This window comes from Rattus rattus, chromosome 1, assembly GCF_011064425.1.
Source record: "Rattus rattus isolate New Zealand chromosome 1, Rrattus_CSIRO_v1, whole genome shotgun sequence".
Classification (NCBI taxonomy): domain Eukaryota; kingdom Metazoa; phylum Chordata; class Mammalia; order Rodentia; family Muridae; genus Rattus; species Rattus rattus.
This window is the reverse complement of record NC_046154.1, coordinates 12,158,175-12,173,335: the sequence shown is the minus strand read 5'-3', so window position 1 is coordinate 12,173,335 and position 15,161 is coordinate 12,158,175. Positions and strand designations below refer to the sequence as shown.

General features: G+C 48.2%; 1 protein-coding gene across 1 annotated transcript; it reads left to right on the top strand.

Annotated features, from left to right (window-relative positions):
* Window positions 1-308: 308 nt before the first annotated feature.
* Window positions 309-13,247, top strand: Masp2 (mannan binding lectin serine peptidase 2). The gene is made up of 11 exons (XM_032890982.1): window positions 309-313; window positions 391-619; window positions 729-906; window positions 1,472-1,603; window positions 3,183-3,379; window positions 3,657-3,804; window positions 6,268-6,386; window positions 8,952-9,030; window positions 10,640-10,771; window positions 11,256-11,330; window positions 12,467-13,247. Exons 1-11 carry the CDS (start codon window positions 309-311, stop codon window positions 13,231-13,233), a joined length of 2,061 nt encoding a protein of 686 aa, XP_032746873.1. The 3' UTR covers window positions 13,234-13,247.
* The last annotated feature ends 1,914 nt before the right edge of the window (window positions 13,248-15,161 follow it).

Genomic DNA, 15,161 nt, shown 5'->3' with positions numbered 1-15,161 from the left:
TGCCTCTCCCTGAGTTGGGGCTGGGGGTTCCGTGATTGAGACTCTGGCCCACCAGGCCTTCCTGGTCCCACCAGGAAGGAAGTGCTGAGGGTGGGTGAGGGTAGAGTTAAGTTTTACTACCAGGCTGTGGTCTGAGCCAAGCTTCTGGCTTTCAAAGTCACCAAACATTCCTGCCTGGAAGGGAAGCAGACATGAGCCATGGGTAGGTTCCCAGAATCCTTGGGTTTGGAGGCTGGGGGTGGGGCCTGGTGCTGAACAAACAGGTCAAAGGTGACAGGCGCTGGACCTGCAGAGCTGGGTGGCACACCATGAGGTGGGTGGGCGAGCCATAGCTTCTGGGGGAGCAGAACAAGTTTAGCTTGGGCCCTCATGTCACTCCTCTGCCCACAGGCTACTGATCGTCCTGGGTCTGCTTTGGAGTTTGGTGGCCACACTTTTGGGCTCCAAGTGGCCTGAGCCTGTATTCGGGCGCCTGGTGTCCCCTGGCTTCCCAGAGAAGTATGGCAACCATCAGGATCGATCCTGGACGCTGACTGCACCCCCTGGCTACCGCCTGCGCCTCTACTTCACCCACTTCAACCTGGAACTCTCTTACCGCTGCGAGTATGACTTTGTCAAGGTACCTGGCAGGGTGCTCGGCTGGGGTCTTGTGAGGCATGGCAAAGGCTGGCCAGTGGGGAGGGCAGGCCTGGTTCTAACCTTCCCTCCCTTGACCCCCAACCCTACAGTTGACCTCAGGGACCAAGGTGCTAGCCACGCTGTGTGGGCAGGAGAGTACAGATACTGAGCGGGCACCTGGCAATGACACCTTCTACTCACTGGGTCCCAGCCTAAAGGTCACCTTCCACTCCGACTACTCCAATGAGAAGCCATTCACAGGATTTGAGGCCTTCTATGCAGCGGAGGGTGAGCAGGGCCAGGCTCAGGCAGCCCAGATGCAGCTGGTTGGCTGTCTTGTCTGTCCTGTCCCCATCTTTGGGTCTCTTGCTTCCCACCTCTCCTGGGGTTCTGGATTCAGGTTAAACCAACAGGAAAGGTGGGTGGGTCCTGCCACGGCCTGCCGTCTTGGGTGTACCTGGTCACTGCTAAGGATGCAGTGACACCACAGAGCACCCATCAGGTTACCAGAGCTTGCACAGGCCTCAGCCTGTCGGCACGTGGCGTTCCACTTAACTGTACACTCTGGTCCCTGAAGGAGACTGTCGGTGTGGCCTCAGGCAAGTGGCTTAACCTTTCTGCTCAAGCGCAAGCTTCTACCTGGTTGCCACTGGACCGATGGGGCTGTTCCCTCCTCTGCCTGGCTGGCTTGAGCAGGATGCTAACCTGCCGCTGGTTTAGCAAGGGCGCTGCTTGCAGCTCTGGCCCCGGGCCTGTGAATTGTCAAGCCACAGGCCTCCTGTAGTGGGCCACCAAAATCTAAGCTCTCTGTTCCATCTCTTTCCCTCCCGCCTGCCTGTCCCCTGTCCCCTAGATGTGGATGAATGCAGAACATCCCTGGGAGACTCAGTCCCTTGTGACCATTATTGCCACAACTACCTGGGCGGCTACTACTGCTCCTGCCGAGTGGGCTACATTCTGCACCAGAACAAGCATACCTGCTCAGGTGAGGCGGGAGGGGCATCCCATCTGTACCGGGTTACTCCAGCTACCAAAGCAGGGGCTGTTCTGCCCAGGAGGCCGGCTCTTCTGTTCCTTCCAACGCTGTTAGCATGTCTAATTCCTCCTCTCCCTGCCCCCCCCTCCGATGGTGTACTTTGATCCCCTGTCCCTACTCTTGGAACCTCAGGTTCCACCAGCCAATTGCCTCTTCCTTCTGGGTGGTTCCTAGGTAGACCGGTATCTCTGGCTGAGCCAGGCACGCCTTAAGCTTCCAGTCTACCACAGAGCCTCAAGGTAGAGGAGTGTAGACGGGCTCAGACCATGGTTCCTGACCTCAGCAGCTGAACCCTTCGGCTCCTCTACCCTGTCTCCTGCTCCTTTGCCCTGGTCCTTCTCTCCTCAGTCTTCCTGATGTATCCCCCACCCCATCTCTCTTCCAGAGCAGAGCCTCTAACCTCCCTCGCTCCAGCCTGCCCACCCCAGTGAGTCAGATACCAGTCAGTACATGCCCACACGACGCAGCTCTGTCAGGCTGGAGTGGCTGCCAGCACCCATTCACCTTTCCCACGACAATAAACCTGCCTCCACTTCCACTGTGGCTCTGTGTCTCTTGCCGGGGTTGGGGTGATGGGCTTGGAGGGCACTAGAGCATCCTGGGTGTCCCTTCATTTAATCCTCGTCTCACAGCCCAGATGCAGGAACTCCCTGAGCTCACACAGGGAGATGCACCCCCCCACACACCTCTACTGGGTCCCCTGAGGCTGATCTCAGGACTCGGTAGCCAGTTCTTGTTCATAGGTCAGTGCAGGTCTTTGTTCTCTGACCCTGCGGAGCTTGATTCAGCACAGAGAGCAAAGGGGGTGTCACTGAGGGATCAGGCTAGTCGCCCTGCATCCGGGGTGTCCTCTCTGCTGGTATGGAGAGCCTTCAGTTCCATAAGCCCTCCTCCTAGCCTGTCCCTCCCTGGGCAGGCAGACAGGCAGGGAGCAGAAATGAAGTCGGATCTCTGCCAACAAGACAGCTTGGCAGCTCAAAAAGGAGGGCAACTGTGTGCATACTGGTGACATAAACTGCCCTAAACCTTCTCCAGGAAGGGCCACTTCTAAGGACAGGGAAGGCCTGGGAAAGGCCTGGTCAGCCGGTGACCTGGGATCCAGGGCTCTGAGCTGGTCCCTGCCAGATATAGGTGAAAGCCCTCTTGTGGATTCACTTGGGAACTGCTGAGCTGGCCACTGGAGTGATCTGAGAGTAGAAGAAATCCTCAGTTCAAGGGAACTCCTCCTCCATCCCCTGGATTCCTAGGGACCTAAGGACGGTGGGGAGGTGGCCTGCCTCCCTCTGGCCCCCCTTCCTTTGCTCTCAACAGTTTTGTGGCTCTGACCCAGCAAACTACCCAATACTTCAGCTAAGGTCTGGGGCGCTGCCTTGCAGCATCATTGGGGTAGGAGCTGGGGTCCTCGACTGCCTCTGCAGATTGCCAAGTCTTGACCAAGTCCAGGATACAGATGTCCCAGGCGTTCCTAATGCCCCAATGTTGCCCTGCCGGGAGCCGAGCCACGCTATCCCACCCTCTTTCTTCCCAGCCCTTTGTTCAGGCCAGGTGTTCACTGGGAGGTCTGGCTTTCTCAGTAGCCCTGAGTACCCGCAGCCATACCCCAAACTCTCCAGCTGCGCCTACAACATCCGCCTGGAGGAAGGCTTCAGTGTCACCCTGGACTTCGTGGAGTCCTTTGATGTGGAGATGCACCCTGAAGCCCAGTGCCCCTACGACTCCCTCAAGGTCTGGTTCTTGCATTCTTGCCTTGTCACACAGCTCTTTCCCCTCAACAACTGCCCCCCATCCCCATCTTTCAACACTGCCCCCTATGTCTGTCCTCTAGTGAACCTCACTCAGCCTTGTTCTGGAGGGGGAGGTCTAAGCCAGGCTGTGGCTTCAGCATGAGGGTACTCCACCTTTTGTCCCCAGCCTGCCCAAGCCAGTTTGAGCTGCTTTGCTTCCATCTATCTCGGTCTAGAACCCTGCAGCAGGTCCGGGGGTTCAGAGTCTTTTTATTCAGATTCAAACAGACAAGAGGGAATACGGCCCGTTTTGTGGGAAGACGCTGCCCCCCAGGATTGAAACTGACAGCAACAAGGTGACCATTACCTTTACCACGGACGAGTCAGGGAACCACACAGGCTGGAAGATACACTACACAAGCACGGGTGAGCAAATGGCCCTCCATCCAGGCACAGAGAAACAGTTCCCGTCCCTCAGGCGGTATCAGCAAACTACATAGCACTGGACTCCTAGCGGGCCTGGAAGGGAGCCCAGATTGAGTAGGGTTGTCTGTTTAGTGATGGTCCTTGTGATATGTTTATAGAAAGATAAACACATCATGTCCTGGCACCCATGTTTTATTAATAAAAGATAAGGAGGGGGTTGGGGATTTAGCTCAGTGGTAGAGCCCTAGCCTAGGAAGGACAAGGCCCTGGGTTCGGCCCCAAGATCCGGAAAAAAAAAAAAAAAAAAAAGATAAGGAGAGGGAGGATTATGTTCTATGGAGGTGTGGGAGAAGGGGGTGCCTCAGCAGGCCCATGCTGAGACATCCCTTCCCCTGAGGGACCTGCCACACAAGGGTATAAATAGAGTTTATTCAGGGCATGGGGAGGGGAGTTAAGAGAGTAGTAGGGGCAGGGGGGGGGAGAGGAGGCCAGCCATGAGCATGTGGAGAGAAGGGGGGGAGAAATGGGGAGAGAAGGGACAAAGAGGGAAGAGGGTAAGAGAGAGAGAGAGAGCAAGAGCAAGAAAGTGAGGAGGGGGCAAGCAGCCCCTTTTATAGTGTCAGACTTACCTGGCTCTTGCCAGGTAACCGTGGGGGTGGACCTTGGACAGAATGCTAACACATCGACCAGGAAATAGCAACCATTTTCCCTTCCTCCTTCCCTCCCTTTACCCAGTCAGCCATTTACCCAGGCAACCTCCCTCTTTCCTCAATCCTGGTATTTTGAATTAAGGTCCAAGTCTATAGGTCAGATGGGCCCGGACTTGTTTCATAGCTCTAGTGGGCCTTAAATTGTGATCTTCCTGCCTCAGCCCAAGTCCTTGGATGGCAGGTCCATGCTCCCTTCTGCGCCACCGCTCAGCACCCAATCATCTTTACTCTTCAGATATGTACTAAGACAGGCGAAGGTGCAGCTCAGTGGCAGTGAGCCTGTCCAGCATGCATGGCTCTGAGCTCAACCTTCAGATTAAGAAGAAAATTGTCAAAAATACTAAGTGCAGAGGACAGGGTCTGAACAGCATCTGCTCTCAGTCCAGAGGGGAAGTGAAGTCGCTGTGGCACGGCCTTTGAGTCAAGCATGTAGTAGAGTAAGATGGGGGTGGGAGCTCAGAGTGGGACATCAACATTGTCACTCATCTGTCTTGCTCTTTTCCTAGAAGTGACACTCTTGGCTTCAAACCACATGTATAATCTTCCTGGCATAGAAATTCCATCATTCTGGGATATCTGATTTTTTTTGGGGGGAGGGGGTGGGAGGACACAAAGCAGTGGTGTCTCAGGACAGGGTTTCTCTGCATAATAGCACTGGCTGTCCTTGAACTCACTTTGTAGGCCATGCTTGTCCCAAACCCACAGAATTTACCGGCTTTTGGGCTGGAGAGATGGCTCAGTGGTTAAGAGCACTGACTGCTCTTCTAGAGGTCCTGAGTTCAAATCCCAGCAACCACATGGTGGCTCACAACCATCTATAATGAGATCTGGTGTCCTCCTCTGGTGTGTCTGAAGACAGTGACAGTGTACTTATATATAATAAAAAATTAATAAATCTTAAAAAAAATTATATAAAAAAAAATTTTGGGTTGGGGATTTAGCTCAGTGGTAGAGCGCTTGCCTAGCAAGCGCAAGGCCCTGGGTTCGGTCCCCAGCTCCGAAAAAAAAAGAAAAAAAGAAAAAAAATTTTACCTGCTTTTGCCTCCCAAGTACTGGGATCAAAGGTGTGTGCCACCATACCTGGTTCCTAGTTTTCTTAACAAAACGTGTTAGCAGGACAGAACTGGCACATGCTTTTAATTCCAGCACTCGAGGCAAAGGCATGTGGACTGTGAGTTCAAGGACAGCTGATCTACAGCTCAAGTTCCAGGGCAGTCACGGATACACCAGAAAACCAAAAGACGTCTGTACGCCTCGTGTGCACACATGCTGAGGGCAGAAAGGTCAGGTCTCTTGGAGCTGGGGTTACATGTGCTTGTAAGCCACCTGATGTGGGTACTGGGATCCAAACTGGAGTCCTCTGGAAAGCAGTATTCATAACTGCTGTAGCATCTCTCCAGCTCTGAATCCAGCTTTCTCACCTACCTGTAGCTGAGTCATGGACAAAGAAATGAGTCTTGCTGTTCTGGACTCACTTTGTTGACCAGGCTGGACTTGAACTCACAGAGATCCGCCTGTCTCTGCCTCCTAGGTGCTGGGAATAAAGGTGTGCACCACCACACCCAGCAAGACACGAGTCGATTTGTGCAGGTGATTCAGCTTAGTTTTGCCTTTGGTGTTAAATGCTTGGATGGCCACCATCTTTGAGACAAGCGCTCTCTGCCTTGTTTCATTTATAAACTAAAAATGCAGGTTACTAACTTCAGATTCGGCTGTTACAGACAGAAACAATAAGCCTGTTTCCCCTGCACAGCACAGCCCTGCCCTGATCCAACGGCGCCACCTAATGGTCACATTTCACCTGTGCAAGCCACGTATGTCCTGAAGGACAGCTTTTCTGTCTTCTGCAAGACTGGCTTCGAGCTTCTGCAAGTGAGTTACTAAAAAACTAAGTGCCTATGACCAAGATGGTTTTGAGAGGAGAATTGAAAACAGGAAGTACCTATGCAGAAAAACAAAGTAGTACGTTTACAAAAAACAAAGAAAAATGACTATGGGGAATTGTGTGTGTGGGGTGGGAGGGTCCTGTCTTAAACACACATCTTTTTTAAAAGGTTTATTTTCTTTTTTTCGGAGCTGGGGCCCAAACACAGGGCCTTGCACTTGCTAGGCAAGCGCTCTACCACTGAGCTAAATCCCCAACCCCGTTTATTTTCATATATGTAAGTACCCTGTAGCTGTCTTCAGACACACCAGAAGAGGGCATCAGATCTCATTACAGATGGCTGTGAGCCACCATGTGGTTGCTGGGATTTGAACTCAGGACCTCTGGAAGAGCAGTCAGTGCTCTTAACCACTAAGCCATCGCTCCAGACCCAGCTGTTACTTTTTAAAGACAGTAACTTAAGATGTAGCCCAGGGTGACCTTGAACTCATGACTTCCTTCTTCAGTCTCTTCAGTGCTGGGACTGTAGTGGTGCATGGTCACACACAGCTGAAAGTCCTTTTCGGTGCTAACTACTCACATGTGCTAAGTGCGCTCTCTCTCACTCAGCCAGCACACCCCACACTGTCTGCTGTAACCACTCTTTTAGAGGGCTAGTCATTAAAAAGAACTTCTGATCATCTGCACACGGCAGCAGCTCTCTGTAAAGTGGCTGAAACAACAGAAAGGAGTGTGCTCACCTTGCCCCCATGAGCTCTGCATAGCTCTTCCTGTTACATTAAGTCTTCCTTGGTCAGCTGACCTTCCCAAGGAGCAGCCCCTGAGCCCACAAAGGTGAGACAGCCCTGGAAACAGTACATCTTGCAGAGTTATAAATAGTGCTCACTGGTAAGGGAGAGGGAATATAATTTTAAAAACTGCTTAGCGTGCTGCCTCAGGAGCACAGGTAAGATTTAACTCATCTTGTGTTCTTCAAAACTGTCACTGAATCCCAGTAGTAGAAAGCAAGAGCCCCAGAATGACAATTAGGGATGGAGTCCAGCCCATGTTGGGTGAATGAGGGAGTCCTACCTCGCAAAACTCTGTTCAGACTCTTTTCAACTGTTCCTTGGATTGCAAGACCACAAACTCATTGTTTTGAAACAGCTTCATAAAATAAGTCTTTAAAAAGATAGTACAAGCCTTGGACTTGCTATTATAGCTGGGCACGACCTTTTCCTGATCCCAAGTACAGGTATTAATGTACGATGCATGTGTCATCAGCTCAGTTTTAGTGGCATTTTTTTTAAAAGATTTATTATGTATAGAGCTCTGCCTGCATGTACACTTGTATAACAGAAGAGGGAATCAGATCTCATTACAGATGAGTTGTGAGCCACCATGTGGTTGCTGGGAATTGAACTCAGGACCTTTGAAAGAGCAGCTGGTGCTCTTAACCTCTGAGCCATCTCTCCAGCCTGCTAGTGGTGCGTTCTTTCATTGTGAACGTTCATTCATTGTTTATATCCCTTGATTTTGCAAATGGCTCCCTCTTCCATTAATGCTTGCTTTCTCTCTTGGGACTATGCAGACCAGGCTGACCTCAAACTCAGAGATCCACAGGCCTTGGATTAAAGGTGTGCACCACCACACTTGGCTAACGTTTGACTAATCTTCCAGTTTTTCTCAAACACTGGCACTTTTCCTGTTGGGGCGGGGTCTGGGATGGGGTGTAGGTGGGTATAGTTGAGAAGCTGCACCCACACCGGTGTGTGGGGGTCAGAGGACAGCTTCTAGCTCTCTTTATCATGTAGGTTCCAGGTCTATCAAACTCAGGATGTCAGGCTTGGCAGTCAACTTACTTTTCTACAAAGCTACTTCAAAGGCCCTATTTTCCATTTTCATAGAGAGATGGGAAAGGGTTGGAGAGGTGACTGAGTGCTCAAACACACTTGCTATTTTTGCAGGGACTGGAGTTCAGTTCCCAGAGCTCACATGGCAGCTCACAACTCCCCCAACTCTGGTTTTGAGATTTAAGACCGCCTCTGACACCAGGCATACGCATGGTACACAGATACCCACACAAGCTAAACATCAAACCCACAAAACAAATCTTTTAAGGAGGGGAAGGGGTGTGATAATACAGGCCTTTAATCCCAGCACTCAGGAGGCAGAGGTGGGTAAGTACTAGTCCGGCCAGCCTAGTCTACACAGTTCCAGGACAGCAGAGCTTCCTAAGAATGAACGGTGGAAGGGTCTAGAGCTAACCCCTTACTCTCAGGAGACAATTGAGAAGAAAACACTAACAAGGACTTCCAGCCCAACACTGTGTGTTCTGGACAGCAGGATTGCAGTACAGTTATTTATGTAGAAAAGGCCACCACAGTCAAAGCAGAAGTAAATGGTACAGGTGACATAAACCAGCAGGGCAGTTTGCTGCAAAGCACTAAGCAAGGCAGCTGGGTCACAGGTCCAAGTGCAGGCCTTCCCCTGTTGCTGCCCTGACTTGGGAGCACTGTTCTGGGGGAGTGTCCTGATGTTAACACAGTTCATTTTCTGAATTTCCTCTTTAGGGTTCTGTCCCCCTGAAGTCATTCACTGCTGTCTGTCAGAAAGATGGATCTTGGGACCGGCCGATACCAGAGTGCAGCAGTATGGTCATATGGTGACAATCCCCTTTCCTTACTGCTGCCCGTACCATGTGTTGTCCCTTCATGTGCACAGAGGTTTAGAGCAGTGGTTCTCAACCTTCCTAATGCTGACCCTTCAACATAGCTCACATTGTAGTGACTCTAACCAGACAACTTTAGTTGCTATTTTATGCAAAATTTGTTTTTGAGGGTCACAGGCAACCCCCAAGAGGTGGCAGCACAGGTTGAGAACCAGTGGGTTAGCAGGAACCTGACATTCTGTTCTACCAGTCCCAAGGATCTTAGTTAAAAGATCATTGCCAAGTCTGGCGGGCTGGAGACCTGAACTCAGGTACCTATACTCACAAAGCACTTTCCCACTGGGTTATGTCCCCAGTTCCCCTACTAACACTGCTGCGGCTTCTTTAGTCATTTCCACTTCCCCTGCCAAATGAACTCACTTACTAGGGCTTGAGTTCCAAAAAGGTAGGGGAGAAAAGTTTGAGCATTTTAATTCTAATCACCCCACAGGAAAATATGCTGCTGTGTAGGCTTTCTCCAGCTATAACCCTCCAGTGAGCAAGCACACACAGGCCACCAGGATGGGAAGAGAGCCCTGCGCAGTGTATACACCTGCCTAGCACATGTACAAGGATAATGGCGCACTTTGAAAACTAAGAATAGGAATTTCTCAAGAAACACCTAGTACTCCATCAACTACAAATGTGTGTGTGTGTGTGTGTGTGTGTGTGTGTGTGTGTGTGTGTGTGTGAGAGAGAGAGAGAGAGAGAGAGAGAGAGAGAATATGAACGAACTTTGGAACCAGACAATGAAAGCCTTCTACCCAGCTCCACCGACTACCACGAAGAGTCTTGAGTGCTGCTCGGTGGCCTCGCTGCCTGGCAGTCATGAAGCACCTCTCCCACTGGGTGCTAGCACACACCTTTGACTGTGCACGTAGGTTATACACTATAGTACTTCTGTAAAACAATCCCAAGAGGAACTTAAATATTTTTACAAATCTACTTCCTCACCAATGATTTACTAGTTCTTTTGGGGTAAAAATGCGGAGGGAGCTGGGTCTGACGTATGTGGGCACTCAGTGGCCTGGACCGGAGCCTGCCACTGCTTGCTGTACAGGTGCTGAGCAGCGAGATGGTGGAGGCAGGTAGGTCTGGAGTTCTAGAACAGCCAGTTACAGAGAGATCCTGTCTCAAACACAAACTGCAGATGAAAAGCACAAACCCCAAAACAATCAACATCCCTCAGAGTTTCTACAGAGCAAGTTGTTTAAAGGATCATAGAAACAAGTCTGCCACTGGCTTTGTCCCACGGTCTCCTGCATGCGGTTTGAGTGCTTCTGAATTCCCTGCTCTGCAGGTGTGATGCTCCTTCACCAAGCTGAGTTATTCACAAGCCAAGTTATTTTTAGGGTGGGTGGCATTAGTACCATGGATTATGTAGCAGTGTAAGGCCCACCTGGCTCTCCAGGCTTACTGGTCCCAGAGACACACGGGGTGGTGGTGTTCATCTGTGCTATCCAAGTCCCCACAAGGTCACTATCTCCACTGCACAGACCTTCCTACTATCAGCTCCAGGTACAAAGGGATCCCCTCCAATCTCTTTACTAGTTATTGACTGTGGCCCTCCCGATGACCTACCCAATGGCCACGTGGACTATATCACAGGCCCTGAAGTGACCACCTACAAAGCTGTGATTCAGTACAGCTGTGAAGAGACTTTCTACACAATGAGCAGCAATGGTAAGTACCTTCCTCAAGGAGGGATGGGTGGTATATGGAACTTGAGTCCTTAAGGTAGAATCTAAACTTGAACCAGCCTTTTAGGCTAAAGGAGACAAAGGATTAAAAGGCCTTTCTCCCATGTGCTAAGTGAAATATTACAGTTAAAGTGACTTTAATGTCAATTTGCAGGAATCTGAAAACAGATCCTATCTAGTAAATGACTACTACAAACACACAATATATTCCAAACGGTTTAATTTAACAAGTCAAAACCTTATCATTAAGCACTTGAGATCTTGATACATATTCAAGTTACACATCTAAAAGGTTTCCACTTTGCAAGCAAACATGGTAATGCAGATACCTATTTATGAAATCATGTAAAATGGTTATTCACACACCTCTCCCCACCACGGATGCTCAAGAATCAACATTTTTCAAGGGGTTATTCAAGCAAATGACAACTAGAGCTAAACATTTTTGCTTTTCCAATGATTTGCAGGTAAATATGTGTGTGAGGCTGATGGATTCTGGACGAGCTCCAAAGGAGAAAAATCCCTCCCGGTTTGCAAGCCTGGTAATGGACGCATTTATAAAAGAGATTCATAGCTGACAGAGTAGCTGCAGACAATAGGCAGGGCCTAGGTGGGGAGGCAAGAAGGAAGCCCAGCTGCTGGCTTAGGCTGGCTTAGTGCTCCCCAACAGTGTGCTGGCTCACATCACCCCTTCCCACATGGAAGTTAGGTGTGGGCTGCATCATGCACTGGATTGCTTTTGACCTCGTAACTAGGCAAGCATAAAAAAATTAAATGATTTCTTAAATTATCTCAAACCATTTACACATTTATAACCACGAACTCTTGTTACTTTTCTTCTCTGTAAAAATGCTATTAAACCCCAAAGCTAATAACTTCATTATTTCCCTAAGCAATTGTTTTCAACGACATCTAGATTTTTAAACATTAATGCAATTTGCCTTTTAATAGTACTTAAATTTCTTTACCAGAATTGGCTCCAACAATACTTGAGAATGCTTTTTTTAATTGAAAGGTAATAATACACTCATTACCCCCATGTTAGCTGGTTTAAATTAGTTTTCTAGCCCTGTATTTGGCTGACATGCTGCTTCTCAGTTTTAATCAAAGTGCACAACCACAATAAGGAACAGACGTTGCATTTCTGAGCACTCAGCCTGCAATGCATGGTAAAAGGGTTTGGATGGCTCAACCAATTTTTGAACCAGAAGCACCTTGGCTATTGCTGCAACACTGTAATCTAAACTTTTACATTCAAAGGCAAAAGTCATTTTGTAAATCATAGTTCCCGTTTCCTCAGAATTCCTAGTAAGCTAAAAAAGCAGCACACAGTATGGTGAGGGGTCCTGCCCTTTGCCTCTTTGCACTGTCATGTCTTCCTGCAAACAATTCCTGTCTAGACTCCCTTTTTCTTTTAGCAAAACATAACCTGTGAGGTCTGTTACTGATCTTTACAAGGAGCTAACCAGGCCAAACAAGGACATCTCAGTTCTTTATATACTATTTAGAGTGGCCTCAGGGGTTGGGGATTTGGCTCAGTGGTAGAGTGCTTGCCTAGCAAGCTCAAGGCCCTGGGTTCGGTCCCCACCTCCGAAAAAAAAGGGGATAGAATGACCTCATTCCTATCAATTTGTGGGGTGTACGTTTAGGCTAACACTAAATTTTGTTTTTTCCTCAGTCTGTGGACTGTCCACACACACTTCAGGAGGCCGTATAATTGGAGGACAGCCTGCAAAGCCTGGTGACTTTCCTTGGCAAGTCTTGTTACTGGGTGAAACTACAGCAGCAGGTGCTCTTATACACGACGACTGGGTCCTAACAGCAGCTCATGCTGTATATGGGAAAACAGAGGCGGCGATGTCCTCCCTGGACATCCGCATGGGCATCCTCAAAAGGCTCTCCCCTCATTACACTCAAGCCTGGCCAGAGGCTGTCTTTATCCATGAAGACTACACTCACGGAGCTGGTTTTGACAATGATATAGCACTGATTAAACTCAAGAACAAAGTCACAATCAACAGAAACATCATGCCTGTTTGTCTACCAAGAAAAGAAGCTGCATCCTTAATGAGAACAGACTTCGTTGGAACTGTGGCTGGCTGGGGGTTAACCCAGAAGGGGTTTCTTGCTAGAAACCTAATGTTTGTGGACATACCAATTGTTGACCACCAAAAATGTGCTACTGCATATGCAAAACAGCCCTACCCAGGAGCAAAAGTGACTGCTAACATGCTCTGTGCTGGCCTAGACGCGGGTGGCAAGGACAGCTGCAGAGGTGACAGCGGAGGGGCATTAGTGTTTCTAGACAATGAAACACAGCGATGGTTTGTAGGAGGAATAGTTTCCTGGGGTTCTATTAACTGTGGGGGGGCAGAACAGTATGGGGTCTACACGAAAGTCACGAACTATATTCCCTGGATTGAGAACATAATAAATAATTTCTAATTTGCATCCTCCAATTAGTAAATTGTTCCTTGTATCTATAAGTACCCAGGAAGCCTACAAACCTGAGAATGGACAGCCTAGCACCAAACCGAAGCAGATGAGGTCATTACAGGTTCAAGAACACTTGCCAATGTCAGCTCTGACTTGTGTTCAACACAGCAGTGCTTTACCAACCACACAGGCTCACTAAGTCAACTTGTACTTGATGCCCTACAACCTACTTATTTCATACTGGCTGTCCCCACTCCTGGCTGACAAAGAGCTTGTTGTGCATTTTCCCAGTGTACATTTGGTCTTAATGAGCTCAGAAAGTGCTTTTACAGAGTGTACCAGTACTGGTTCTAGAATACCTGAGAAACTCTTTTTGGAAGGTAAACTGAAAGCAGGCATGGCTTTCACATCATTAGACAAGCTATTATAAAACCCACACCATAAAAGAGTGGGAAACAAAAACAGTCAGTATTTTACCCTTCAGAAGGGCAATTTAGCAATCCATTTCAAAAGCTGGAACAGGAATTTCACTAGACCCAGCTCACTTTTCCTAGGTGAGCAGGAACTATTTGGGCACAGGGAAGCAAAACCTAACTACACAGTACAGTCACCCTCTTATGTGGTAACAAAAATAGTAATTCATCATGAAATAAACTGCTCTTCTGCTAAGATGCTGACTTAACCTTAAATGTCATGATTAATTTTACTTGCCTCTTGCAACAGTTTTTAGGACAGGGCCTCCCTCCAACCCTCTCCCTCATGATGGAGCAATAGCGGGCCTACAGCTCACTCCCACCTGCCTCAAATTCTGGGATGAAAAGCATGGGCCATCACGCCCAGCTGGAGACTCACATTTTAAGAGATGAAAATGCCACACTGCATCTTCCCACAGCAGTCACTTTAACTCCCTAGCATTGTCATGATATAGAAATGTTTTTTTTCCAGTAAGACTTCAGACACTAACTGTTGGTGGCAAGAAAACCTTTTATTCAACCGAGGTTCAAAGAGTTCTCTTTCATTATTTTTAAGGAATGAACGCGTTTTGACGACCAGACTTTTGAAAACAAATCTTTGCCAAGTAGTTTATTTCTAAAACTTCATTTATGGCAAGTAACTATCTACAGCTATGTCATACCATAAACATGTTAAACAAAAGGCTACTCAACACTGAAAGCCTTCTATGACCAGTAAGTCTTTAACAAGTGCAAAAAAGGGATCAAAACCATGCCATTGACAAGTAACTTACCCCAGGACTCCTGGACGGCTTGCCAGTTTTTAGTCTTTGGAGGTCCCCGAAAACCATTTTAATGTTACCATGTTACTGCTGCTGAGTAATAGTGCAAGTGCTAAAATGCAAAATTCAGATGTACAGGGTTTGGAAATCATGCAGGTTTAGATGCAGAGAAAAAAATTTACAATAACTCATGATCCTTTTACAGAGGATACTGTATAATGAAACAATGTGTTCATAACAAGTCTCTAAAGGATATAAAATTTTCAAACACGCAACTTGCAAAATGACAAACCTATTTATCATAGTCTATTTAGGAAAGGGCATTAGGGAAACCACCAACACAAAACTGTCACATTCTTCCAGTTAGAAAAGGAGCCCCTCAGTTCTCAGTAGTTACAGGGAAAGTACAATAATCAATGTATTATTGCTTTTACATTCTTAACAATGCATTGACAGTCTAATCTGGTTTTGTGAGCATATTTATTCATCACTATAACCCCCACATTCAGGTGGGTAGGAGCCTACCTCACTTAAGACTGCCACAGTTAAGACAAACCACCCTACTAGTTCTTAAAGCTATCAGGCTTCTTAATGGATTTTAGGCACATGGTTTCTTGGTTTCTTCTACTTCATCCCTCTTGCAATTAATTCCACTTTTCAAATCCCAAACAGAAAGGAGCTTATCATCCCCTTCTTTTCCATG